Source organism: Mesocricetus auratus, unplaced genomic scaffold (assembly GCF_017639785.1).
Source record: "Mesocricetus auratus isolate SY011 unplaced genomic scaffold, BCM_Maur_2.0 Super-Scaffold_100022, whole genome shotgun sequence".
NCBI classification, from domain to species: Eukaryota; Metazoa; Chordata; class Mammalia; order Rodentia; family Cricetidae; genus Mesocricetus; species Mesocricetus auratus.
This window is the reverse complement of record NW_024429203.1, coordinates 23,964,008-23,992,001: the sequence shown is the minus strand read 5'-3', so window position 1 is coordinate 23,992,001 and position 27,994 is coordinate 23,964,008. Positions and strand designations below refer to the sequence as shown.

At 50.4% G+C, this 27,994-nt stretch overlaps 1 protein-coding gene across 1 annotated transcript; it reads right to left on the bottom strand.

Moving 5' to 3' along the window:
- Window positions 1-60: 60 nt before the first annotated feature.
- On the bottom strand, window positions 61-27,973 carry Tmprss13 (transmembrane serine protease 13). The gene is made up of 13 exons (XM_040730189.1): window positions 27,831-27,973; window positions 19,142-19,712; window positions 18,013-18,117; window positions 15,450-15,572; window positions 14,352-14,481; window positions 11,054-11,146; window positions 10,145-10,188; window positions 8,863-9,025; window positions 7,996-8,168; window positions 4,117-4,215; window positions 2,464-2,606; window positions 2,164-2,316; window positions 61-1,525 (listed from the first exon to the last, which is right to left on the bottom strand). The coding sequence occupies exons 1-13, from the start codon at window positions 27,849-27,851 to the stop codon at window positions 1,499-1,501; spliced, it is 1,845 nt and encodes a 614-aa protein (XP_040586123.1). The 5' UTR covers window positions 27,852-27,973; the 3' UTR covers window positions 61-1,498.
- Between the last annotated feature and the right edge of the window lie 21 nt (window positions 27,974-27,994).

The following is a 27,994-nucleotide window of genomic DNA, read 5'->3' as shown; positions in this document are numbered from 1 at the left end:
GCAGAGTGCAGGCCACCATGATTTTCTGCCTCCATCATTAATGAAACATCCAACGACTTCTCCATGTCACACACTTTTATTATTGAAGCCCGGTGCTGGGAACTTCTGCAGATGTTGAAGGCTGGCCCCCTTCCCAGCCTTGAAGATGCTTCCGAATGTTCCACCCCGCTCTGATGCTGCCCAAGCACTCTGGCTACCTCCAGCTTGTCTGAGCTGCCCCGATCTCCTTGACCTTGCCTCTGAGGCTCAGTGTCACAAGAGGCCGGTAGGGCCAAGGAAGGTGAAGGGCGTGGAGCTGAGGAGAAGCAGGTGACCAAGAGAAAAGGCTTGGGGGAGGCCGGGACAACCGAGGCCTCCCGGAAGAGCTGTTGAGAGGTTCTGGGACAGTTCTTGCTGTCTCCTCATGGCCTCTTGAGTCAGTACAAGACTGATGGAGGAAGATGGGGGAAGCCAGAAACTAACTCCCCAGTCCCAGCTCAGCCCTTGGGTATAGATGATGCTGGGCACCGAGACTTTCCCAGGGGTCCTGGCAGGATAAGCAGGCAGCACACACATCTTCAATTCCATGGGCTGTAGTCCTTGGAGGCTAGAGCAGCACGCATTGCATTTTTCCTGTCAGCCCAAATGAGGGTTTTCTTCCCTGAGTGTCTGAAAGGGCTCTAATCTCCATGCCATCCTGAGGATTTCATTGAGGCACTCCACCTAATTTCATGAACGTCATGACATCATCCTATGTCACAGTATGTTACAGCAGTACAACTCCCACGAGTCCCCTAGGGCTCATGAAGTGATTTATGCAAAACCTCCCAAGGTCCGTAGGATTTTTGGAGAGTCCTTAAAATTATATCGATTTCTATATCTTAAATATAAAAATAAAATAAAATTCATCCCAACAGCTTGTGACCACAAGTACAGCAAGGCTGAGTCACAGTCATCACCCAGAGATGGACAGTCACTGCAGAGCCCCGCTCTGGAATCCACAGCAACCACAAGAGGCCGAGAGCGCCCGCAACTCAACCGATGGGAGTGGCTTTACAGGAGGACAGATGGTCCAGACACCCAGAAGCCAGACTCTCACAAAATGGCAATGGTGTCACTGCCTGCTGGGTGCCTGTTCAGTCTGGGCTGGTCTCCGAGTCAGAGTCAGAGGCGTGACAACTGCTGCTGTCTTCCAGGCCCTTCCTGAGCTCATTTTCGGCTCCACCTCCACTTACAGACGCTTAGGAACACACCTGGTGTCCAAACTCTTAACTCCAGATTTCCAGCCTGGGATTCTGGGAAGAGCCAGTTTTCCTGTTTTTTAAAGCACTTTAGTAACACACACACACACACACACACACACACACACACACACAGAGGCACGCATGATTCAAGCACACGCGCACCACATATGAGCTCTCACAAAGACAGCAGACAGCAGAGGTGGCCCAGGCGCAGCAAATGGCCAGTCCCTTTAGTCAGGATCTTCACAGCGGTCAGCGATGTGAGGAGGGCCTGGCTAAGATTTCCGGAAGCGTACCTCACTCTGAGGAAGAGACCAGGAAAACAAAGCAAGGGTGAGCATGAAACACAGAAGCCCAAGGACCAGAAAGTCCAGGGCCCGCCATTCCGTAGAGCTGAATGCCCGCTGGCACATTCTCTGGGAGAAATGGGTTGCACTCTGAGGCTCGTGGCAGGGGGTTCTGGTGCAGTCTCCCTCTGTGTTCTGTATTATCTTCCCTTGCCCAAAGAATGGGGGAGGGTTGGCCTTAGCACCAGCTTTACACTATAGGCAGGAGACTGGCCAGAAGGCAGGGTCCTGCTGAACAGAGCCAGTGGAGCCTGAGTAGATCCATGTTTCCTGATGGCCAACTTCCTGCCATGCAAGGCAGCCCCTTAGCGCACTCTAGTGGCCAATTTGGATATCTTTGTCTACTGCTGGGAGAGGTGAACTGTATTGGTGCTGATGGACCCTTTAATTTAATTTAATTTAATTTAATTCACCCTTTAATAACCCTCTTGGCACTGTTCCAAGACAAGGGAAGGAGAGAAAACACATCTTGGGCTGGTCCAATGCCTGACATCTAACCCTGTCTTGGACATCCCGAACACACAGGGCTCAGGTGACGCAGTCTGGACGCCTTCCACCCTCCTGCAGGCTCTAAGCCTGTACTGAGCTCTCACCTCCATCTTGCTATAAATCCAAGACAGCACTTCTGTCACTTTGGTGTACACACCAGGCTTGTTCCTCTGGCCACAGCCTGTGCCCCAGCTTGTGACACCCGCCAGGTACCAGCGGTTGTTCTGCTCACAGACAAGAGGTCCTCCGCTGTCACCCTGCAAGGAAGAGCCGGAGAGTGAGCCAGCAAAAGGGGGTCTAAACCAGGAAAGCGTGGGTCTCCAATTCCCAAGGCTGTCCTACCACTCCAGCCGTCTCCCATCTCCAGGGTCAGGAGACCTGAGCTCCAATCGCAAGGACCTCACCTGGCAGGAGTCCCTCCCTCCTCGAAGGTCCCCAGCACACATCATCCTCGGGGTAAGGTAATTGTCATAGACCGAGTAGTCATTGCACTTCTTGAAGTCGATGAGGTTGACCTGAACCTCTCGGAGGAAGGGGGATGTCTTCTCTTCAGTGAGGTGAACATGGGGAGAGTGGATAAGAAGCCAATGAGACTGTGAGAAGTCTCACAGCCACCAGCTGTACTCCCAGAGTCTCGGAGTAGAGGGCCCCATGTCTGTGTCCAGACCCACCCCAAGGGGGCCTTCCGTGGTGGAATACACATTCTCACCCCAGACACAACTCACTGGTCATAAAACAGAGACTTGTTGCCATGCACACTCACAAGCCTATGGGCTGCCTGACTATGACAGTTTGTTTGGTCTGCCAAATTGACAGGGCCTAGAATCACAAGGAAAGGAGCCCAGGAAAGGTCTGGAAGGGGTTTTCTTGATTGGTTAACTGAGGGGGGAAGACCCACCCTAAATCTGGGTGGCACCATTTCATGGGCTAGGTCCTAGACCAGATAAAAATGAGAGAGGGATCTGAACAATAACACTTAGCTCCCTCTGCTTCCTGTCTACAGACACAGTATGACCAGCTGTCATAACACCATAACATCCCTGCCAGGAGGGACTGCGTCCAGAACTGTGAGCTAATAAACCCTTCCTTCCTTAAGCTACTGTGTCAGGAGTTTTGTGGCAGCCATGAGCAGAGAAACTGACACACTGAGTTGGCACATCACCTGCATTTAACCACCATCTCATATGCCATTTGTGGGTTAACCTTTTGAGCACAAAGGCCTAGCAATGTCACTCAGCAGCAGAGCATCTCTCTGAGCAAGAGGCTCTGGTTCAACACCTGGTACTGCAAGTAGACAGTCTTCCTGTGAACCATAGTGTGAGGCATCCCCTCTCCCAGCCAGTTCAGGGCCCACTTCTCCTCCACCGTCAGCCTTAGTCTCTACCTTCCTTCTGGATGCGATTATTATGTTTTCCAGCCACTGCTTCTCAGCAGCATCCAGCATAGAGTAAAGTACCACTTCCTTGACCTCTCCTCGAGCTACCCACATCCTACAACATCCTTTTTAATAGCTTCTTTTTAAAATATCCATTTATTTCATTTGATGTTGTCTGAACTTTTTATCTATGTATCTACTGCCCTTGGAGGCCAGAAAAGGCCTTGGATCCCTTAGTACTGGAGTTATAGACTGTTGTGAGCCATTATGTGGGTGATGAGAATGAAACCCAGGTCCTCAGGAGAGTAACCACTGAGCCATCTCTCCAGTCCTTCTAATAGCCTCTTACTGAAAAGTGTGTTTCCCCTTACTATCGTGAGCACTAAACCCACCTTGTTCAGTTGTAGGGTCTTGCCTAGAAGGTGTTCTCACTGGGACTGTGCCGATATAATCACAGGTGTCCATATTCATATATTAACCATGAGTCTATATACCCAAACTCTCACCTAGATAGGCCTTCATCTGCATACATATGGCCTACAAAACACACATACACACACAGCGTAAAACATACATAAACAAACACCTATGCATGCACAAACTCACATGCACAAATACACACACACACACACACACACACAATGTGCAAACGTAACACACAGCCTTGCATCTTTCCTCTCACCATCTGTCTCCTTGGTTTTGCCAAAGCCGGTGATCCAGCAGGTCTCATTGAGGCCGAAGGTCTGGCCATGCATAGGGAGGCAGGCAGGGTGGACGTGAGCTGCAACACGTCATTTAGGGTCAGTGTAGGAGCACGGTTGGGGGTTTGGGGAGAGGTTGGGGAGAGGCAGAGCAAATGCATTGTAGGAGTCTGATCCTTGTTCTCTCAGTGGCTCTGAATCCTCTAAGGTTTTGGACTGACTAGATATAAAAGTCAGTTACTTCATCTGAACCTGGCAACCCTCAGTGTACTGCCAGCATCCACGAAGCCATTCTGGTTCCAGTGTCCTTGTGTACACGGGAGTAAAGCTTTGGAAGCTGGAGGCTGGAGCCAAACTGGCACGGGGTATAGACAAGTCTATCAAGGGCAGCTCTCCTGGCCAAGACTCTCCCAGGCCTCTCCCTCAAAGCACGGACAGTGAAAGATAAGCTTCTGATGTTATGCCCATGTTGTAATACACCTTGGGGCTCTCTGTCTAAACAGTCATCTGACACGGGGTGAGTATGGGCCAAGCAGGAAGAGCACATACCTAAAGACCGAGACCACAGGGCTGAAGACCGAGACCACAAACCCCTGCTAACTGGCTCCCATCTGGGCGCTGCCTACCAAGTGTTAGGGCGCATCACCTCACCAGCTCCCTCAGCGTGGGACCCCCTTAGGAGGGTCTGTGAGACTGACCAGTCAACTCTGAAGTGTAGGAGGAAAGTATTTGCTGGTAGAATTTTGCAGTATTCTCAGTCATTTGTTATGTTCACTACTGCATTCTGCACCTGCGTCTAGGCCTGACCCAGGTTCCGGGATCTATAAACATTTGTGGAGGGAGGGAGGGACTAATGAGGGAGAGGCAAACTCAGGTTGTGATGGTTAGCTTTAGATATCAGCTTGCCATAACCTGGCATCCCTTGGGAAGAGAATCTCAATTAAGGAATTATTGAGATCAGGTTGGCCTGTGGGCGTGTTCTGTGCGGGTTGTCCTGATTGTTAATTATGGAAGATGACCCAGCCTGTTGTGATAAGCTTCATGGCATAGATTGAGAGTCCTGGACTGTTTGAGAGGAAAAAGCTGAATGCTAAGCAGCAAGGATGCATCTATCCTCTGTCTCTTGACTGTGCGTGAGATGTGACTAGCTCCTGCCTTGACTTCACTGGAAGGGTGGATGGTTACCTGGAATTGCAAGCCAAATAAACCCTAACCCCTACCCCACAGCCCATGTTGCTTTTGGTTAGGATCCTTTATCACAGCAACGTAAATGAGACTAGAGCACATGCTAAATTCTTTCAAGAATCGGGGCTTAAACACTGGTATTTACACATTTTGTCTGCTTGAGGGTAAACACACATGTGTAAATGAAAATGAAAGGGTACTACCAATTATTAACAAGTCACACGGTTGTACACGTTCTATAGCTGTAGATTGCTCTTGTTTGGGGAGGAGGTTAAATTATTGAGTTTTCACAGAAAACACTGTAATTCAAGGAAATCCTGCCCTTATTTGTAAACCAAAAATCCATGCATATGGTCTGATCCTAGGACTACATAAATCTGAACTGTGGTTCTTAGACTTAAGGTCCACTGCATACCCCAGGATGCACCCATGCCAGGAGAGAAACCGGGTAAAACATAGGTGGTTTTGCCAAATGGTTCGAGTTGTACAAGGTCAAGAAGCTCTGTTCAGGTTCATGGTTTGTTTGTGTGAGTTTCAGGGAAGGGGGCTGCTTGAGTGCCCAGCTTAGCTCTAGGCTCCGTAGATAAGCCTGGATGGGTGCGGCCATAAACAGATTGCATATCAGAGCTCCGCCCAGGGCCCTTTCTCCTCACCCCATTCTGATGAACCAGCTGTTCTGATGGGTGGCAGACACTGCTTTCATATGGATATGTGAGGAAACATCAGTTCACAGACTCCAGAATGTCTGGACTGATCAGAGCTCGCCAAGGATTCTGGGAATCCTGACTCTCCAAAGGAGAAGTGCCTGCTTCACTTCCAAGAGACTTTCCTTGTGGCCTCATCCTTCAGGGTTTCTTCTAAGCTTTCCTAGCCTGTCTCCACCAATCTCTTTAAAGATTTTCATTTTTAGTTACATGTATATGTGTGTCTGTGTATGGCTGTGTACACAAGAGTGCAGGTGCACATGGAGGCCAGAAGAGGGCGTCAGAGTCACAGTGCGGGACTTGGTCCTCTGATAAAGCAGTATGTGCTCTTAGCTACTGAGTCCTCCTCCAGTCCTGTCTGTTCTTCTAGAACTCACCTTAGCTATGGTCTCTCTCTCTGCACTGTCCCCAGCCTACCACATCTGACTGCCCTCTCATCTCCTCTGATCCCCTAACATGACACTGTTGGCCCTTTCTGGTGGTCTTGGTGCACCTGTTTTGTTCTATTTGCCATTGTCTGTGTAGCAGACGCACAGTAAGAAGTGAGCAAATGAGTGAGTGGATGAATGAGGCCTTCTCTGACATTCAGTGTCCCCAGTGATGGGAGAGCTTCTGTGGCCTTTCTGTCATGTAGCCTCATTTGGTCCTTTGCTCCCAAGTTGGAGTAGTGAGTCCCTCAAACCTGTGCTCATGCCCTTCACTGAAGTGTGCACCATGAGCTAGGCCAGAGCCAGGTGGCAAGGACCTTGCTTTGGAGTCGGATGGATCTGGATACCACCCAGGAGCTACTACCTGCCACTCACACCCTCAGTTAACATCTCCACTTTCTCATATGTCAGAGGGAGCTCATAGGCTCTGTCTACTGGACTGGGTGAGAAGAGTACACGCAATCATACAGACCAAGTATCTCCCAGTGCGTTATGGCTCAGATGTAAAATGCCCCATGCAAGCAAGCCTGCCTGTGTGATCGAACACTCGGTCCCCGGCTGGTGGCTCCGCTTTGGGAGGTTGTGGGATCTTTAGAAGGTGGTCTTCACCGGAAGAAGTAGGTAGCAGGGATGGACCTAAAGGTTCATGGGCTATCCCCACTTCCTGACCTCACTTGGATATGAACAAGTAGCCACACACTCCTGCTGCCATGGAAATTACCTGCCTTCTACTGTGCTTCTCCTCTGTGCTGGACTGAATCCCTTCAAGCCATGAACCAAATAAATCCTTCTGACCTTAAATTGCTTTTACTAGGTATCCCGTCACAGCAATGAGATGAGTAACTGGTGCACACTGTCTGGCAGCTGCTAAGAGAATAGTTACTAACAGCAAGTCAACTCTATCTACGTGTATTTATTAAGACCAGTACACAAGCCCTAACCCTTGGGTCAATTTATAATGTGTCATTTGGGGCACACACGTTTCTAGGTCTTGGGCCTAAGTTTTCCCAATCAATGTTTTCTTTCTTCCTTTCCTTGTGTGTTGCTCGTGTGTATGTGTGTGTATATGTGTGTGCGTGCACATACACATGCACACGAAGACACATGTAGGTGCTATTGCCCATGCAAGTGTATAGGGGTCAAAGAATCGTGTCAAGATGTCTTTCCTCAGTCACTTCTATACCTTGTGTTTTTGAGACAAGGTATCTCATTGAGCTAGAAGCTTGGGCTAGCCATCAAGCCCCTGGGGTTGTCTTGTCTCTACTCTCCAGTGCTGACATTACGGGCATATGCCACCAAGCCCAACTTTTTACTCTGGCTCTGGGAGTCAGAACTCAAGTCCTCATTCTTGTAGAGTCAGCACTTTACCCACTGAGTCATGTCCTCCAGATGCCCAGTTTCCCTACTTGTAAAATAAATGTATTTCATGCAATCATCCCTAAGTTCCTGTGGCTTTTGCTATGATGACACCCGGGAGCCTTAAGCTGGGTAAACAGGGGCTTCCAGGCCCAGGGTGCTGAGAAGCAGGGACACCTTAACTTACCTGACAGGGACAAAGGCTTGGAAAGCCTCATGAGGGCAATGTCATAGTCATCCTGTTCATCGGTGTAGTTGCCATTGATGATGATCTGGGAGATAGAGGCAGCCTCTGGCAGCTGGTGCAGGTTGCTGGTACCTGCATACACCTTCCAACCCTCCAGAACCTTCTCCCGGGTCCTGCAAGAGCCACAGAGTATGAGTACTGCAGTTACATACCTAGAGACAGGAGGATGGATAAAATGACCTCTGAAGGAGTCCTCTGTCTTATGAAGCCCAAAACTATCTCTCGCTCTCCGCAAAATTGTTCTGAACTGGTTGCCCAGATCTTAGAGTGTCATTCATTCCCACTATCCCCATCTGCATGTCACTAAGGATGGAACCCAGGAAGTGGGACAGATGCCGTCAGCCATGGAGATTTAGACAAGGAAAGGTAATGAAGAGTCTTTACTCAGGCAGCCAGTTTCACAAGGTCTGTGCTACGGGTCCCCAAAGGTTTCTAGGAACTCTCAGAAGTCAACTGTGCCACCTTGCTGCTGTCCTTGTCCCTCAGGCCCTGGGACAGCGTTCCCCATGGTCACTCTACTGCCGGTAGTTCTGCAGCTGTTGTTACAGGAAGTAGCAACAACAAGCCTGGAGCTTCACTTCATCTGCTCCCCAGGAAAAGGATGGAAGTCTTTTCCCAGTCTGCCTCGTTTTTCGTAGGGACCTTGCTTTTCATCCCTGGCTCAAGCTCAAAGCCAAACCCTTAGTCACACTTGATCTTTCAATCAGTAGCTGACCCCGAGGAGTTAGGCTTGCACTAAAGCGTCCATAAGCCCTTTCTAGTGGCTCCAAGTCCCCAGCAGCAATCAACCCCCACCCCGGCACTTACACAAAGAAGCAGTGGGCAGCGGTGAGCACCCACTGGGCATCGATGAGTGTGCCCCCGCAGATGTGAGTGGTGCCAAAGTGTAGGCTGACTTGCCAAGGCCACTTGCTCTCTGAGGTCAGAGCCCCTCCTACGATCCGCCCGGTCAAAGCTCTCAGACCACAGTCTGGGGGTAATGGAGAGGACAGAACATGACATATGCTTCTTTTAGAGCCTCTCCTACTCTTCTTGGGCCCAGGGCAAGCTTGGGCAATCCTAGGGTGGCACACCTATTCCCTGTCCAAGCAGAAATAGTACAAGGTGGTCTTAGCCTTCTGGGGTTATCTAGTAGGAATTCTGACCCAGGGAGCACCTGCCTTGTTCCCACTCACTTGCTTTTTCATTAATCTGCCAAATGCTTACTTCATACCCAATGTTTTGGCACTGAATCTGGCTTGGTTATGAAGGCGAGTCCTAGGGCTGCCACCAAGGGCTCAGAAAAGCAAAAGATGCTACCACAACCCTGAGGTGATGAGAATTAGTATAGCAACCCCTCATTTCAGATGAAGGAGAAATGCATTTCCTGTGATGCATAGCTAGGTTTGCACAGGGAGCAACTCTGGAATGAGTCAAGCTCAGGACAAGGAGGGGCAGCCTGCTGGTGTGTTCAAATATGGCGCTTTTCTGTTTGCAGAAGAGAGAGAAAAGCACACTGTCTGAACAGTGGGTACTGGGGCCAGAGCAGCCGGCCAGCCTGCATTCTGGCGTTCACCAAGAGCATAGGTCTTGTGAAGTCACTCACAGCTAGGGCTTAGGGGTCAGCTCTAAGTTCATATATCAGCTCCCCACCTGCCTGGGTTCTGACCATAGGCAAGGGACATTGGGTAGTAATGGCAGTTGCACTGTAGGGCTCTCAAAGTCAGTAACTACAGCCGTATCTGTACAGACACAGGTTCAGTAAGTACCCTCCATGGACAAGCACTCAAGTGAGTATTGACATAAAACTCTCAGCTAGCCCACACCTGCTGTCCTCACCCTCAGTCCTCAGCCCCTACCAGGAGTTCAGGGGACTCAGATGACTCCTTCTAAAAGACAGATTGCAAGACTGAGCGTCCCAAGGTCAGAAGGACCAGGAGGGAAATATTATCCAGGCACCCTGATTCTTAGGCTCTCCGGTCCTGAAGTGGACTCACTGTCTTGGATCCCAGGAGCAGTCCCTTCCCTAGGAATGTTCTGTCCCTCTGCCCTGGAAAGCCCCCTCACTCTCGTCCTCATAGGCCACACTCCAAGAAGAAAAACAGCTTACGGGAACACTGGAGGGAGACATACCGCTGGGAAGGACATTCGGACCTGCACAAAAGGGGAGAAAGGGGGTCAGTAGCTGCCTCCTCTTCCAGACTGGTACCTGCTCAGTCCCATTTCCAAGGAAGCTACCTTTAACAAAAGAGATGGAGACTCAGACCTTTCCCTCTCCCAGAGGGTGAACCTCCTCATACTGATTTCTCAGGAATGTGGATGGAGGCAAACTGTCTCCACCATCTTCCCTTCCCCTCCCAGATTTCATCTGGTGAACCACACAACATGAGTTAGTTCCCTGTTCTTTAAACCCAAGCAAGCCTTCATGGTCCCATCTCTTTCTGCAAGCCTCTTCTATAGCCCCATGTTCCTCAATGTAGCATGCAGAGGATCTAGCCCCAAGTGGGCACCGAGGGACCACCTCTCAACTGGATGCTGGCTTCTCTCACCCTCACATTAGGCAAGCAATGCTAGTGGGAAGACTTCTATTTTAGGGGAGGGGGAGGGGAGCTGGGACAAAGACGAACCGCTGTAGGAGAGGCTGAAGCTTCACAGAGGGACCTCCTGGGCCCTGGCCACTTGTGCCTGTCAGTCCCCTGCTCCTGTTCCCAGTGATGCATCTTTTCATTCTAAGTCCACCAGGTGGAGCCTCTGTGGCCCCAGGGTTTCTTACTCATCTCTTAGATCAGGCAAGCCTTTGGAGATTGGGAGGCAGGAGCCTCTGACCTTGGCATGATCTCTGCACCAGATCTGAGGTAAGAGCTTTTAAGGCCTGGGAGTCCATAGCACTCCTGGCATTTTGCGATGGAGCCTGGGAATCTGGGTCCCCGGAAAGGATGAGGGAGGGGCTCCCTGGCTCTAAGCACCCCCCCAGCAGCCCCTCAGTCCTGTTTGCAGCAGCCTGCTTGTTCCACTGCACCTGTAGAGGCTTTCCTGGATGGTGGAGTTGTATTCGGAGAGTAAAAAGCTGCTGGTGATGTCCCTATGGGCCACCTCAGTTGTTCGGTAAGCACTGTAAAGAGGAGCGAAGAAAGATGAACACCACACAGTCAGCAGACCCTGAGTCCTCCAGCAGCGTCAGAGCCCTGCACCCTGGCAGACAGGCAGGCCAGAATGGCCTGTGTGGTGACCGCTGCTGCACAACATTCAAAGCCTGGTTCCGTCACATGCTCTGCTCCTGCCCCCCCACCAGCCTAACAGCTCTCCAGTATGGTGTAGGTCTTCCCACATCTCCAGTTCCTGGTTAGAAAGGCGTGTTCTTGGCTCCACCTCAGACTTACTGAAACAGCTCTGAGGGGCACCTAGCAACCTATGTCTTAACAGTTCCAGACAGTTCTGATGCATCCTTGACTTTGAGAACACCTATTTAGCCCTTTGTATCAGGACTGGCCAGTTTTTACATCACCTTGACACAAGCTAGGGTCATCTGAGAAGAAGAAACTTTAATTGAGAAAATGCCTCCATAGGATTGGCCTGTGGGCATTTTCTTCCTTAATGATCTGGGAAGACCCAACTCACTATGAATGGTGCCATTCCTGGGCAGGTGTACTAAGCTGTACAAAAAGGCAAGCTGAGAAGCCAAGTTCCTCCATGGCCTCTGCCTTGAGTTCCTGCCTCTGGGTTCCCTCCCTGGTTTCCTTCAGTGATGCGGTACAATCTGAGAATTAAGCTTGAAGAAACCCTTTCCTCCCCAAGCTGCTTTTGGCCATAGTGCTTTATCACAGCAATAGAAACTCTGACTGACACACTACCCAAACTGTGACACAAAGTCCAGTGGCATCAGCACCACCTCAGACCTACTGAGCAACAATCTGCATTCTCAAGTCTCCCAGAGAGTGAGCTGGTATATACGCTGCCTCTTAGAACAGCATGCCTCTGATTTACCTTGGGAATTTGCTTTAAAAACTTCTAAGTCCTAGTTCTAGAGATTCGGATTGTGAGGTCCGTTTTCACAAGCACCCCGGCGATTCCAGTGTGTTCTGCTCTCTGCCTGGAACTTACGTAGATTTCTAGAACATTCTATATCCTTTCATGAACTGGGCCTGTGAGTATGCCGTTCCTCGACACAAGCACAGTTAAGGATCCTCCCCATTGTGTCCCAACAGAGCCCCACACATACCCTTGTTGTGGGACTGCTGGAGTAAGCCTTTCCCAGATCACACTAGAGAGTCTTGTCTTATTCTTTTATGTCTGTGTGTCACATAGTCTACTAGAAGCTCTGCAGATGCTTTTTGCATAGGTGGAATCCAAAGAGAATGCTGAGATGTAGGGTAAAAGGGTCAGCCAAAGAAACCCACCCTGACCCTGAAACCAGAGCCAGTGAAAGAAACAAACTTAGGTCCTGAAACCAGAGTCAAATCTGCCCTTGACCAATTGAGCACAAAACCAACCAATCCCTGTGCAGGAAAACCAACCAATCCCTGAGAAGAAACCAATCAGTCACTGAGCATGAAATCTAGCCAATCTGAGCTTGTACAAACTCAAGGGGATTGAAATCTGACCAATTGTCTCCCTGAAAATCTTCTCCCTGGAAAAACTCCACCCCTAAGAATCCCTACATAAGTCCTGTGCTTGTTCAGTTTGCAGTTGCCCTTCTCCACCCTGGCAGAGGTTCCTCTTTCCCAAATAAGTCTCTAGAAGGAGTTTGGGTGAAGACCTTCTTTCACCAGAGAACAGTGGGGTCTCTGCTGGGAAACTCTCTTTGCAGAGTGGAGAAAGAAGCAACAGACACCTCTGCTAAGACACCCCTTCCTTAGGGGAGCCGAGCAGAAGTAACAACTTTTCCCTGGAGCTCCAGCAGATTGCTACATTTCTGCAAGGGTTTGCCCTTTAGCAGAGTGAAGAAGAAGGAGAAATAATTTGCCAGAGCTGAGAAGAACTCCCTAGTGGAGCAGAGCAGAGAAGCAATGGATACCTCTGCTGGAAAAGTCCCTTAGGGGAGCGGAGCAGAGCTCAGCTGTAGCTGAGAGGAGAGGATTCCCACATCCCGTGGGGAGACCATCCCCCACCAGAACCCAACTTCAGGTATAGCTTGGCTTCCTGACAAATCAGGACACCTTACCCTCCAGAGCTATAACTCTTGCAGGTACAGTCTGACTTCTAAAAATCAGGAATATCTTTTTCTCTGGATCTGTAACACTTGCAGAGAGTTTTACACTTGCATGAGATCACACACAGACAAAGACACCTGGGTCTTAAGTCTGGATCAATCAGTACCTCCTTTACCCACCAGGACTCTGAGACTTAGGTAGTGGCAGGGAATTAGCTCTGAGTCCTAGCTCCAATGCTTTCTTTCTAGGTATTTCTTCTAAGGGGAACTCACAACTTCACACTCATCCATTCATCCCTAAACCACTCAGTTTAAGAACTCAGAGATAGGATGTACTCATAATCCCAGCACTGTGAAGTAGATACAGACAAATCCCTGGGGCTGATGCCCAGCCAGACTAGCTTACCTCACAAGCTTCAATAAGCTGGTTGACTCCTGAGAAACACCTGTGGCCAACCCTCTGGCCTCCATATGTATATACATATTTGAGCAAACACACACACACACACACACGCACACACACACCAAGATGGTGAATGGAGGTGCCTATCTGGCCTTCAGGTGAGAGGGGCCTTCAAGCAGGAAGGTTCACTCACTTCTGCTCCACCGACCAACACTGGCTTCTTGGTGTAAACTTTTAAAGCAGAAGCGTCACAGGACTTGGGCAAACCATGCCAGTCCTATCCTGTGTCTCATGCAACAAGCTTCATAGCCAAGCCACAATTGCTATGGTTCAAAATCCACTAAAGGTTTTGCACATCTGGACTCCTAGTGCCCAGTGTAAGAAGATAAGATCTTCCCAAATACCTACCCTCCTCACAGAGCCATCCCATAACCACTCGATGTGGTGATGACCCTGAAGGTGTTTTCACAAAAAGAGCCCTAGAGAAGAACAGTGCAATCATACACAGTGGGAGCCAGGCCATTGCCTTGTTAATGGCTCCGGGTGTCCTGGCTTGATAGGACCAGCAAGGGTCCTGCAGGGCCCTTTCCTCCTTCCTTCCTTCCTCCCTCCCTCCCTCCCTCCCTCCCTCCCTCCCTCCCTCCCTCCCTCCCTCCCTCCCTCCCTCCCTCCCTCCCTCCCTTTTTCTCTTCCTTCCTCTTCTTTTGGCTTTTTGAGACAGGTTCTCTCTACATAGCTCATGCCAGACTCTCATTGCATGTTCACCTGTCAAAGCCCAGCTGCTGGCAGGTCCTCTTGGAGTCGCTGTCATTCCAGCTGCTGCTGCAGACAGGGAGCCACTCGCCAGAGGAGCCAGAGTAGACCTTCAGCAGAGACCTGTCCCAGTCGAACCTGACTGCAGAGCAGAAAAGGGCAGAGTAGGGTCTCAGTGCTCAGGAGGCTTCAAGATTTTGGGAATAAATTGTGGGAGGCTCCTGGAAGGGATGCGGGGAGGCTGGGCTGCCCAAGCAGTGACGTCTGGAGGTCCAAGGCCTTCATAAGCACAGAGCTAAGGTCAAGGGGCTGTGGCTGGGCAGCTGTTTATCTATCAGGACTCAGGAGGCCATTGCTGGGAGAGGGACAAGCATCTTACTCTTAGAGGGCAATGGCATGCTCAAAGGAAGAGATGACAAGGGGCATAGTATTGATGATCTGAGTGTGTGCTCATAGGACAGCCTTGGTCACAGACAGGTGCAGTCATGGGCAAGGGCGTGTGTATTAATAACTGTAGAGTGAGAGGGTGGGGCACCCACATCCCTCAGCAAGGGTAAGACCACGCAAGCATAACCATAGAGGACTAGAGCTCAACATGCCTTTGTGCTTGGTTAGGACACAAGAAACCAATGGGGTCACAAATCTGGACAAAGGAATTGGGTTCCAGAGCACCCCCAGCTTGTCCCCAGTCAGACTTCTTGTTTTTCTCTGTCTCACAGAGTTCAGATTTTATGTAACTGTCACCAGTCTCCAGTCCATGGTTTTACAAGTTAGCAGTCAGAAGCTCTAAGAAGCATGTAATTTATCCCTGTCACCTGATGCTCAAAACCAAGTTTCAAATCTGTATCCGCTGTGACTCAAACCAAGATCTTCTAATTTTCATTGCCTTTGCCGGAACTATTACTTTTCATAGTGTGTAGTCCCCAGAGTGTACATGCAGGTCCCCCCACACACACACATGCTCCCCAGAGTGTACATGCAGGTCCCCCCACCACACACACACATGCTCCCCAGAGTGTACATGCAAGTCCCCTGCCAGACACACATACACACACACATGCACACACACACACACACACACACACACACACACACGCTCAGCCTTCTTACCACAGCCCAGCTCATCACTTTTCATTTTGCAGTCCACCACTCCATCACAGCGAACTGCGTGGCTGGGGCAACTCTCCATCGGCTCTTTGTACTTGATCCCTGTATGGCCTCGCCAGAAGTAGACTAGAGAAACAAGACAAAAGAAACAACAAACATACAGTTGGTTATGACCACAGTCCGAGGGACAGGACACTCAGCTGCCCAAGGCCCTGGGGATCCTCAGACACCGACCTGCAATCCCTCTTGGACTCTGGGGCTCTCGTCCCCCATCTGTATGGAGAGAAAGGCTGCTAAAGAATGTTCTAGAAATCTCCTGCAACCAGAGCAGCCCAAGACAGAACTGAACAGCCACTACCCAAAGAAGAAAAGAAAGAGACCAAGAGAAACAGCCAGAGATGGACATGGATCCTACTTGGGAAGATTCCTCACCCTATATGCTAGAAAGGATAGTGTCCAGAGAAATCTTCTCCTCCGGTATCCTAGAGTTTCCTCTCAGAACCCCTCTGGCATCCCCTCCTCTCTGTGTTACATAGATACACACACATACAGAAGAGAGGGGAAGAGGGGGGAAGGGAGGAGGGAGGGAGAGAACACCACTTCCTGGCCTTTCTTCTTAGTGGATTCCATGATGCCAGCCTCAGCAGCTGCATCCTCCTCCCTCACCCCTAAGCATGGGTGTCTCTTGTACTTGGTCCTTGCTTTCTTGCGTCTCTTTATGCTCTCAGAGTCTTCTCACTCAACAAGCAGAGTTTGGCTGATTTCCAAATGCGCAAGGAAACGTCTCATACCTTATGTGGGAACCAGCTCCAAGTCTTCCTTTGCCTCTAAACCTGATCGGTCACTCTACTGCCCGGAGACAATTCCCTGTGCAACCCCCACAGACCTAATGCCTCATCCAACCTCCCAGGCTCTGTTCTCCTTAGCTCTGACACCACGGGATCCACCATGGTGTCTGCCACTCAGGAAAAGGCCACCTGCTGAGACAGCCCCTTCCCAGTCAGGACGCACATCCTCCTAACCCCCCAAGGCTGCACTCCTACCCCTCCCCCCACACCCTGGACGCTGAAGCTCCAGGGAGTCTGGGCGTCCCTCTCTCAGTGCCTGGGAAGCTGCACATCCTAGGACCACTGTGAAGTGTTTTGGATGGAGCGATGATGGGAGAGGAACCAGGAGACTGGACTTGACCTACAGCACATACTACCTCTCTGGCCCCAGTGAAGGAGCAGTGAGGACTTCGGGAAATTCAGAACCAGGCTAGAGCTCTAAGGCTACTTGGCGAGCCTGCCTTTGAGTGTGTCGTGTCCTTCCATGGGCCATCCCCATTGTTCTCAGAAGCCAAGTACTCTGCTGGCAAACGGAGGAGTAGACAGGAGGTCTCAGCTCAAGGAAACCTGCAGGCCATCACATGTGTTGTGATAATGCCCCACACCACCCAGTTAGCAGGTGGGGAAACTGGGATCCAAAATGTTAACTAACTTGCTGACATCATACAGTGCATGAGAAGCAGAGGCAGGATGCTGGAGTAGAATGCGTGGTACCAAAGCTATGCTGTACCAGCACAGTACACTCCTCCTCTAACAGCTGTGCCACCGGAAGTTCCCATGCGCCCATCCATCTCTCCATTTACCATCGCACACTGCCTTTTCCATAGAACCCTTCTCAGCCTATGTTTAAAGCTTTCTACCTTTAATCCCAGCACTCGGGAGGCAGAGGCAGGTGGGTCTCTGTGAATTCAAGGCCAGACTGGTCTACAGAGCGAGTTCCAGGCCAGCCTCCGAAAGCTACAGAGAAACCCTGTCTCAAAAATCAAAAACAAAAACAAACCAAACAAACAAATAAAAGCTTTCTGGTCTCATTCAACTAAACACACGTGTTCCAGACTTTCAAATGTGCATCTCAGCCTGACTTATTTCAGCTGTTTCTCAGAAGTGGGTGACCTTCCTGGTACAGAATAACATGATATGTGCTCATCTTTGCTCCTTCCCAGGCTCCCCTTTTGGGCTGGCTTCTAAAGGATTGCTGATCAAAGAGCCAAGGGCATGTTCTGGGTATCTTTTTGCAAAGGACAACATGAAGGTCCTGAATCCCCAGACAGCACACCTTGTCCCATTAACCTTCAGAGACTTTTTCATTGTTTTATGGCATGTTGGTTTTCATAGATAGCTGTATGTTTTCATAGTGAGATTTTATGCCAAAAATTGTACACTTCTCTCATATAGTTCTCCTGGTCCAGGTAAAGTGGAATAAGACCTTATGGAGTATATGCTGAATTGAATGATTAATGATGAACTGGATCCCATTTAATGATACTGAAACAGAGCCCAATATAGTTAGTGCAATTGCTCCAGTAAATCATCAGACTTCCCCTGCAATGATGGATCCAAACCCAGAATCCAATGACACCCCACACTCTTACCCCAGTTGCCTCAAAGGAGCCTAATTCCCCGTGATCCAAGGTCTGTATGCGGATGTGAGTCCCTCTGTCCCTGTAGCATGACTCATGACTGACACCATTCCATTCTGAAATTACCCAAACCCACCCTGATCCCTCTGTTCAACTCACAGAGAAGGATGAGTGAGATCACCAGGCTGATGAGAAGGATGACACACCCGATGAGTGGCAGCTGCCTCTGGGTCTCCTGCCAGGAGAACTTGGACACGCTGAGACCTAAGAACAGGGTAGTAGGGAAGGAAAACTACTGGGGAGGAGTTCAGCATGGTGGAAGACAGAAAAGGAAGCAAAACCGGCCCCAGAAGATCTGGCTAGGACCCTTGCACCTTGCAATACCTCTCCACCCCACCCACCCGTCTCCACTCCTCTTATGAAGCCCCTTCTCTTGGCCAGACAGCATGCATGTGTCCTGCTATCTCATCCTCACAGCATCCCATGAGCCAAGTCTTATTAGGTCCATTATGTAGACGGGGAAACTGGGGCTCATGGAAATGAAAAGTCATTCAAAGTCTCCAAGCTAGTGACTCTCAGGTCAGAGATTCAAATGCAATGTCTCATTCCAGAATCCATTTCACCAATGTGCCTCTCCTGCCCTGGGCAGGGACAGACTAGGATGGTCCCTAAACCTTGGGCATTTCTTCACAGTCAAATAGCAACCAGGCCTGGGTATATGGGAGTAAGGCAATGGGGACAGGCTGAGGTCTGGGGTGAGTGAAAACAGTTTCCTGGGGGAAGAGCCAAGCCTGGAGGCCCACTGGTCTCTTAGACTTCCTGGCAACTGGACTGCAGAACCCTCCTCCCCTACACAAGTTTGGAAGCTTGGAGTGTCAGAGTCCCTCTCATTCTTCCTCTACATATGGACAGACATACTAATCATGACGCTGGCTTCCCCAGCAGACACGCAGATCAGCCCAAGGAAACAGTCCCTCCTCTAGCTGAGAGCCCTTGCTCTTAAAGCCAGAGCTCTAGAGTAGGCAGAGCAGTCTCCACTGTTACACGGTTTCCTAGCTCCTGGTTCTGGTCATCCCCCGCACCTGCTCCTTTGCCTAATTTCCACTGTTTTAGGCGGTCATGCCATGGTCTCTTTCTACCCCCACCTCTCCAGGTACCCCATGGTCCACTCTGGCTGTCCCCCATGTCATTTTCCCAGGGTCATGAGGAGAAGGGTGCTTTCTGAGAGCATCCCTCTGCCCAAAGACACTGCCCTGCTTCTCTGCCCTCCCTGAGATGGCCCCCTTACCTGGGCTCTCCCTGGTGGCTGCTGCTGACCTGGCAGGAGATGCCCGGATGGGGACAGCCCCCACTGGTGTTGCTCTAACAAGGTACACTCTTGTTGGGGAGGATGTCGTGGAGGCTGACCTGGCAGATGACGACCTGCCCGATGACGACCTGGAAGGTGATACTACGGCTGGAGATGTCCTTGCCGGAGAAGCCTGAGGAGGAGATGCCCGGGCTGGAAATGCCCCGACTGGAGATGCCCGGGCTGGAGATGTCCTTGCTGGAGATGCCCAGGATGGAGATGTCCTTACAGGAGATGTCCTTGCTGGAGATGCCCAGGATGGAGATGTCCTTACAGGAGATGTCCTTGCTGGGGAAGCCTGGGGAGGAGGTGTCCTTGCTGGGGAAGCCTGGGGAGGAGGTGTCCTTGCTGGAGAAGCCTGAGGAGGAGGTGTCCTTGCTGGAGAAGCCTGAGGAGGAGGTGTCCTTGCTGGAGAAGCCTGAGGAGGAGGTGTCCTTGCTGGCGAAGCCTGGGGAGGAGGTGTCCTTGCTGGGGAAGCCTGGGGAGGAGGTGTCCTTGCTGGGGAAGCATTCTGCAAATAGAATGAAGGGCATTCCTGTGTCTACCCTCAGCCAGCCCATCCCAGCTGTGGGCCCTACTGAATGGGAGGTGAACTCTGGGGCAAGTGTCTCGGGACAGAGAAAGCCCCGCGCTTGAATAGATTCAACTCTAGTCCTGAACAGAGCAGTTCAAAGTTCTCCTCTTGAGAACATCTGACACATGACAGGACCATTGTCACTACTGAGGAGAACAGAGCAAATGCACGTGTTAACTCTTCTCTTCCAGGAATCAGAGGTAATTGGTTTGGTCACATCTTCACTTTATTGGGACCTGTTGTTTGGTTCAAGGAAGAGTTTGACCACACTCAAGGCAGGAACCAGAGAGACCATCAGTGGACAGGGGTGGTTACAGATAAGTGCCCTTATCCCCGCTGGCTGCACAGGAAAGCACCTGAGTGTGTTTAGGGGCATTCAGACACCTGCTTCTGCTGCAGCAGCTGTTCTGACACTGAGGGTCTGAGGCCTTGTAAGGCAGGAGCTCTGCCGGGGGCTGAGGCAGAGCCCAGGGGTTTCTTGGTACGGTCATGACCCTGTGGTGATTTTTGTTGTGAACTATGGATGCCTCTCCACCCTCATTTCCCCCACCTGCCAGGTCTGATTGGAGCCTTGTGATCCAGAACTGCTGCATCCAGTAGGTTACAACGATCATGCCCAAATTCAGCCTCGTGACATGAGCAAGCCTTTCCATGCCAGCTTCCTTATCTGCAAGGTGTGGGTAATCACCCTGCTTCGTATCACAGTAGTCACAGATGAGACACGCAGAGCACTTGTACATAGTGAGGCCTGGGGTGACACTGACTGTGACAATAGGTCTGCTTGGTGTTTGAGAATGCTTGGCTGGAAATCCACCTGTTTGAATAGGGCTGCACCCATTCCCTGCTAGGTTTCCTTGAGCAGGTCAGCAAGAGCCAGCCAGAGCTTGTGTGACTTGTGTAAACAGGCTTAATCTCATCTTCTTCCCCATACAACTGAGAATCTATGTGAATAAGCCCAGACTGTGCACGAGAGTCTAGCTACACTGAAGGTAACAGCCCACAAGGCACCTTACTTGGTCCCCTGTCAGCCTCCTACTTGCTCTTTGTAGTTGGCATTGTTGATTCCACTTTACAGATATTGTAACTGAGGTCTGGTGAGATACAGATTAGTGTAGGGTAATAGAGCTTGCTGCCAAGCCTGAGAACCAGAGTTCAGTCCCTGTAGCACATAGGAGAGAAACGATAGCTGGAAGTTGTCTTCTGCCCTCCATGGGAATGCACCACACACACCACACATGTAAAAATTTAATAATAAAAAGCTGATAAGTTTTCAAATTTCTAGATCAAGTAAGGAAGAGGGCTCAGGGTCTAACCAGGCCAACTTGCAACCAATGAAGTCACAAATGACACAGCAGTCTCCCTCGTCTCTCCAGGGCTCACCATCTGCAGCGTCACACATACTGTCCCGTCTGGGTCTCACAAGGGGCCTGGGAAGCAAACTGGTAAGAATGGCCATCCCTGCCCTCCCTCCCTGGTTTTGTTAGCTTGCACAATTGCTTGTCTGTTTGTTGAGATGGGGTCTCACATAACTCGGCTTGCCTTGAACTCCTGGTGTAGCCAGAGATGACCTTGAATTTCTGATCTACCTACAGGCGTGTGCCCTTGCATCCAGTTTCAGCAGAGGTGAAAATCAAACCCAGGGTGTTGTACATCCTAGGTTTGCACTTTACCTGCCTAGCCGTGGCCAAAGATTAACCACCTGCGCTCTATCCAGGGGAGCTGGGATTCGGGAATGATCCTAGCTCCCCAAGTAAAGGAGTTCTCAGTATTCTGAGTCCCTAGTCAAGGACTCTAGCTGTCTCCAACTGATCTTGACCCTCTGATCCTGGCACCGAATCACAAAGGGAGGGAGTGAAGGGACTGGGCTGGAGGAGAGAAGGTTAAGAAGGTCGGGGCAAAGTGCACAGGGAAATTACAAGAGGGGATACTTGTGAAGTTGGAGTGAGGGAGAGTGAGAACAGAGAAGAAACTGGCCATGGGCCAGCAAGGCGGGAGGTCAGTAGAAGCCGGAGTAGGTAATGCTGGAAGCTGGTAGGTAGTCCTGAGTCAGAAGGCATTCAGCCCCAGCCTTGACAGACTCAGTCAGCACTGTGTTATCAGAGCAGGGAGTAGAAGCTGGGTAGGGTAGGCCTCTCAGACCTGTGCAGGAGGAGAGGCCTAGAACCCCAAAATCTGAGTGAGAAATGCCACTTGGAGAACTGTGAGTCCTAGGAGAGTGTCAGAATAGAAGGACAGCCCCAAGGCAAGAGGACAGAAGCCACTGAACTTTGACCCAGACTTCACAGGTCATTAGGAAGCACCCTCATCTTCAGAGTCCACAAGGATGCCAGTGCCCACAGCCTCCCTCTTTATGCATTTCATGGCCTGCCACTTCACCCTTCTGGAAGTGTTTCCTGATGTCTAACCTGCTACAGCACTAACTCATTTCCTCCCCCTCCATCCTTGAAAAGCAATGGCAGCGTTGTCATCCTCCCATATAGAGGCTTGACTTTGCTCTGACAACAGATGATGCCCCAGGAATGGAGGAGACTTCTCCAGGGTTCCTAGATACTAAGGTAGAACTAGGGGACCAGAAATCAGGCCTCCCAATCCCAGCCTTTCGCAATGTGCACAACCCCCGCCCAGAAAAGAATTTGTGACCAAGTCCTTGCAGGGTCCTGCCCTTTGCACAGCCAACTACAGACCAGAAGCTGTTCAAGATGCATGGGCGGGCATCTATGACTGAATTAGCATCCGGACATCTTTGGCCATTTCCTACCACTACCATTCATTCCTTGTGACCCCACCCCCGTGGTCTCTAAGGCAATCCCTTGCCATAACAATTAACCATCAAACACACTGCATACCAGTCACCTCTGATGCTCCTTGCTGTGCCTGAGAAGCTCTGGGGGCTTGGGTTGACGAGACGTTCTAGTGCATCATGGGAGACCAAGGGGCCAGGAAGGGTAAACCATGAAGAAGGCAGAACGTTGGGCACGGTTGTGTGTGGCTGTCACCCTAGTGTTGGGGACACAGAGACTCACCAGCCACAGACTAACAGATCAGTGCACTTTTGGTTCAAAGGGTGACCTTGTCTCAAGGCAATAAGGAGGACAGCAATAAAGGAAGACACTAGACATCCTGCTCTGACCTCCACATGCGCGTAAACCTGTGCACTCACATGCATGCACCACACATGAGCACAAGCGTATGCAGGTGAACACACACACACACACACACACACACACACACATATTCCTTTTCTAAAGTCCCATAAGAAGAACAGGAACTAAAGACCCCCAAACCCCACATTTCTAGTCCTGTGCTCATTCTACCTCAGCTCCTGGGGATGGATTCTGCACCCCCAGGTGAATGGGGCATTTTTTAAATTTCTCTTGGTTGGTGAAGCATGGGAATTAGTTAACAGCCCCTACGTGTGTCTTGCATTGACCTCCCCTGCAGCTCAGTCAGTTAGCTATTGCTGCAGGCTGGGCTCCCTGGCTCCTCAGTCCCACACTGCCCTCCAGTAGGGTTCTGCACAAGCTTTTCTGCTGGACCCAGAAAATGAGCAGCGGCCACTGCAGTGGCAGCCCATCAGCCTTGCCTAAGACAGGCCCATGGACGCTCCCTCCCAGGGCCACGCCCTTATAAAGCCATCGCTTTGAGGGTGCACTGGGATGGAAAGGCCACTAATCGAGGTTTGATGAGATGACCAAGGTGCAGAGAGGCTCTGATGTACCTAAGATGCCATCGTGAGGCAGTGGCAGTGTCACAGGTCTAGTCATCTGGCCCCATCCTTGAGCTGCTACTACCTAATGCTACACTCTCTATTACCTTCTTCCTACCACCTCCAGTGAGCAAAACCAGACTTGAGCTCTGTGCACCCCTCTTCCCAGTTACCCTAAGTTTTAAGGGCTGTCAAAGGAGGAGGTGCATGGGTTAGACCATGGTCAGCACTCTGGGGTCCTACTCCCTATTGGAAGCTCCTGCTGTTTTGTCTGTCTGTGTCTTTCAAGAATTTTGCTGTATAACCCAAGCAGACCTGAAACTCACTATCGTCTGCCTTTAAGTACTGGAATAATAGGTGAGCTTCACCTTGTCTAGTCCGGGAGCTCCCTTTGATGGGACCTAGAAGTTCCTGTCCACTGGAGACTGGGGAGAGGGAGTGAGGACAGGGAGAAGCTGGAGTTGGTGGAGCTTGGACCCCACCACCACGTGGACCAGACTGGTCTGGCACAAAGCCAGGCTCCACTGTGCCCCTTAGGGCGTGGCTCGGGAGCACAGGAGCTTGCTTCTACTCCTAGGCAGCTATGTAAGCCAGGGGACAGTCACATCCCTGTCTGGCTCTGAGCTCCTTAATACTTAAAATGAAGGGATTGACAACAGTTTTCCAGAGGTTTCCATGACACATTAAGGTCTCATGGAGGTACCATGGAACTCTGTCATGGGCCCTCCTGATGGGGCTTGAGCCCTTTCCCCACCTCAGACAGAAATTCACATTTTTTCATGCAGTGGCCTCTACCTAATATTTCGTTTGAATAGAAGAGGCAGCTGCTGCAAGAACTGGAAAATGACTGCCTTGGGTGAGCATCCCAGTTCTTTCTGTTTAGAATGCCTCTTGGCACTCAAAAGAGACCAGAAGGAGGAGCCAGAAGACCATACCTCACTGGTCACTTGATGGCTCATTCATTCAACTATTCATTCATTCATTCATAAGTTCATTCATTCATTTGTTCATTCACAAATGACATTAAAGAGCATGGTGTGTGAACCCAGGGAGATCAGGGGGTAAAAGTACTTGCCATGAAGGCATGGCTATCTGAGTTCGAATCCCCAGAACCCATATAAAGCTGAAAGTGGTAGTGTACATCCGTACTCCCAGTGCATGAGGGTGAGAGGGCAAAGTACCCTGAAGCATGTATGCAACAGTGAAGACAAGAGACTTCATCTCAAGAAAGCGACAACACTCAAGGATAGCCTGTGATGCCACACAAGCGCCACACACACACACACACACACACACACACACACACACACACACACACACGAGAGAGAGAGACAGAGAGAGAGAGACAGAGAGACAGAGCATGCATATAATATTCACACATCATATACATACATAAAGATTAAAAACAAAATAAAACACTGAATGCTCACTGTCGCCAAGCAAATGGTATTTCCTGGCTCTGTTTCCCTGCTAAGCCTCTGCTGTCTGCAAATGCAAGGTTGGTGACATGCAGAGCTAGGACCTAGTGGGCACTTTGGGCTGTCTCCAGCAAAGGAGCCTCCACCTAGGACCACCAAGGGCTTTGCTTAGAGGACAAGCTGCTGGCCTGTTGTGTTTTCCTACCTGTCCACCTGGCAGGGTACAGTCCACCTGCATTGTTGCTAGACAGGAGGAAGCTGTGTTGCCAAAACAAGACACTTAAGCTAAGTGGCCATTGCTACATCAGCCAGCCTTCCCACCCAGTGTTGAACCTGGAGCCTGACATGCACTCCCACGTCACTCTAAGTCACAGGGGACAAGACAGAATGAGGCCCGGTGGGGTGTGCCAGGTGCAAGCTGATCGGCACCAATGACAGCACGAAACAGATGTTCCAGGTGAGGGGTGTGGCCCTACAGGACAAAGACAAGCTGTCAGAGGTGCCTTCAGTTTGGGGCTGTGGGATTACAAGGGGTCTTGAGTGTCCTGGCCTTCCGTCTTGGGAACGTGGGCAACCTCCTGGGAAAGGTATGCATCTTGGCTCAGGCTGGGCTTCACACATCCTCACATACAGTCAGCTGCTTGCAGGAACTCCCAGCATAGGAAAGTCTGTTCTCTGAAGGACCACTGCTTGGCCAATGGGTTAACTCCAGTCCTCCTTGGAAGGCACTGCAGTTCCCCAAGCATTGAAAAACATGGCCCGCTTGGCAAAAGCACAAGATCTTCACATTTGGCAAGAAGAGCACTCGTACTCAGTAGCACACCCTTGCTATCCCTGTCTGTATTCCCATTCCAGCTATTGCAATGGAAACAGAAAGAGATCTTTTGGACTGTTTGTCCAGCCTTCTTCTTTGTCAGGTGAGGAGACTGAGGTATAGAGAGAGGATGTCCATTCCAGTCTAGAGGAGTCAGCCCTAGACTCCAGACAGAGATATTGACGGCATAACTATCTGCAGCTGTGCTATACTAGATGCCATTCTAAAGGAGCCTTATTATACAACAGATTCCGAAACTCCTTGAGACAGCTGCTCCATTTTACAGATGAAGACACTAAGGGACAGGAAGCTGAAGTGATTCTGTTCTGTCACTTCTGCCTGCTATAACAAGTGGTTCTTTCTTGGGTTATTTTCCAACTGCAGACTTGCTATGTAGCTCAGGCTGGCCTAGGACTAACTCTCTATCCTCCTGCCTCAACCTCCAGCATGGCTGGGATACCAGGTATGTACCACCCAACTCATCTAACCCTGCTTTCCATTTGAATGCAGACAGCTGAGTTCCTTCTCCATCCCTTCCTAAGAGCCTCCTGAAGTTCCGGCACATGCTGCAGGAGTGCCAACCGCAGAGACCCTCTGGTCACCACTCCCTCTCCTTATGTGGGAAGAACAAAACCCACAATGCATCTCTCTGCTACTTAGCTCTCGCAAAGAAAGCTCCAAATTCTTTCTTTCTCCTTCCTTCCTTCCTTCCTTCCTTCCTTCCTTCCTTCCTTCCTTCCTTCGTTTCTTTCCTTATTTTTTGAGACAGGGTCTCACTATGTAACCCTGGATGTCCTGGAACTCACTATGTAGATCGGATTGGCCTGAACTCATAAAGATTCACCTATTTCTGTCTCTCTATTCCTGGGATTAAAAATGTGCACCACCATAGCTCCTCCATCCCATTCTTATGTAATCCTAAGAAATTGAATGTAGACAAGATTAGGGGGCAACTATAGGCTCCTTGCTCCTAACTCTGGGGAGGCAAGTTCCCCAGATGGACATCACCTCTGTAACCCAACTCAGGGGGAGGGGCAAGCTCTCTGCCTATCCCCAACTCAAACTCACCACCTTTTAGATAGCTCAGCCCCCTCTTTGGATCTGGGGACCAGCAAGTTCCAAAGGAGGACAGCCCATGACTGTGACTGTGATGTCCCATGCTTCCTACAAAACACTTTTCTTCTCTGTGTACCCCCTTTCTGCTTATCTTGAATTCATGAGGGGAGAGCAAGGAGGGCAGCCAAGTAAAGGAAGAGTCTAGAGGGGTCTGGACTAGGAGGAGAGAAGACAGAACCCTCAGCAGAAACATACCCAGGTTCACAATGAACCACAAGTTAACCATAACCTAGAACATAGGATGAGTTGAGCTTCCTCAAACCCAGAGCTTGTTAACCCCTTCCCAGCGTCTCAGATCTCACCATATCGATAAAGAACAAAAATGTGGAAAGGAATAGAAAACAGGACCTAAGGAGAAAGGGGCACATTGAACAAGGCTTGGGGACACCTGATGTGCACATCACTCACTTTTCTACACAGGACAGCCCATTGCTCTCCATCACCCCTAAGAACAACTGAAGCAAGAGGCCTGAGATGTAGCAGAGTACACTATGGTTAGGCAGAAGTAAGCACTTTCCATTGAGTCCCCTAGCAAGTGATCAAGGGTAGACAAAAATCCCATGAAAATCTTAAATGTATATAGGAAAGTCACATATTTCTGGGAAGGTTTAGGAATCTATGTAGGAGGTAATCCTTGAAGACGAGTTAAATATTCTTGGTTCTCAAACCAGCAAAAATTAACTTAGATTAAATCAGAGTCTCAAGCAGCAAAGCTGACCATGTAACAGCAGTGATGTCTTTGCCAGGGCACAGGCCTCAGCCACACAGCCCTGGGGTGCCTGGTAACCAGACCCCATATTTTATGGGTTTCTCTTCCTAGGGCTCCTTGAAGAGATGAAGATAAAAGGAGGTTGTGATCTCCAGACCCCAGGCAGTTTCCAGTTAGAAGAGACATTCTATTTTCCCTAAACCCAGGGCAGGCCTTGGCAGTGCCCCGCCTGTCTCCAGCCTGTCCCTGCTCCCCGAGTCTGGGAGAGCCTGGGAGGTTTTGGCACACTCACCCGGTGGCTGCCTCTGTCCATGGTCTGAGAGGATGCGTCTTCCAGGCTCAGCTGATGTCAAGGAGAAGATCCATGTTGGCCCCCAGGTCCTCCAGCATGTGGGGAAAAGGAAACTGAGGGCTGAGGGCCGGCCCCCCAGCAGATGGGGCGGGGAAACTGGTCAG

What these genes read in the sequence shown, in the direction of transcription:
- Tmprss13 (XM_040730189.1), bottom strand. Translation starts at nt 27,851, where the DNA reads ATGGACAGAGGCAGCCACCGG. An exon ending in CAGCAGCTGGGCTTTGACAG is followed by an intron (nt 11,147 to 14,351) that starts GTGAACATGCAA and finishes TCCTCTTTACAG; the next exon opens with TGCTTACCGAACAACTGAGG. An exon ending in GCTGCCCACTGCTTCTTTGT is followed by an intron (nt 8,169 to 8,862) that starts GTAAGTGCCGGG and finishes TGGCTCTTGCAG; the next exon opens with GACCCGGGAGAAGGTTCTGG.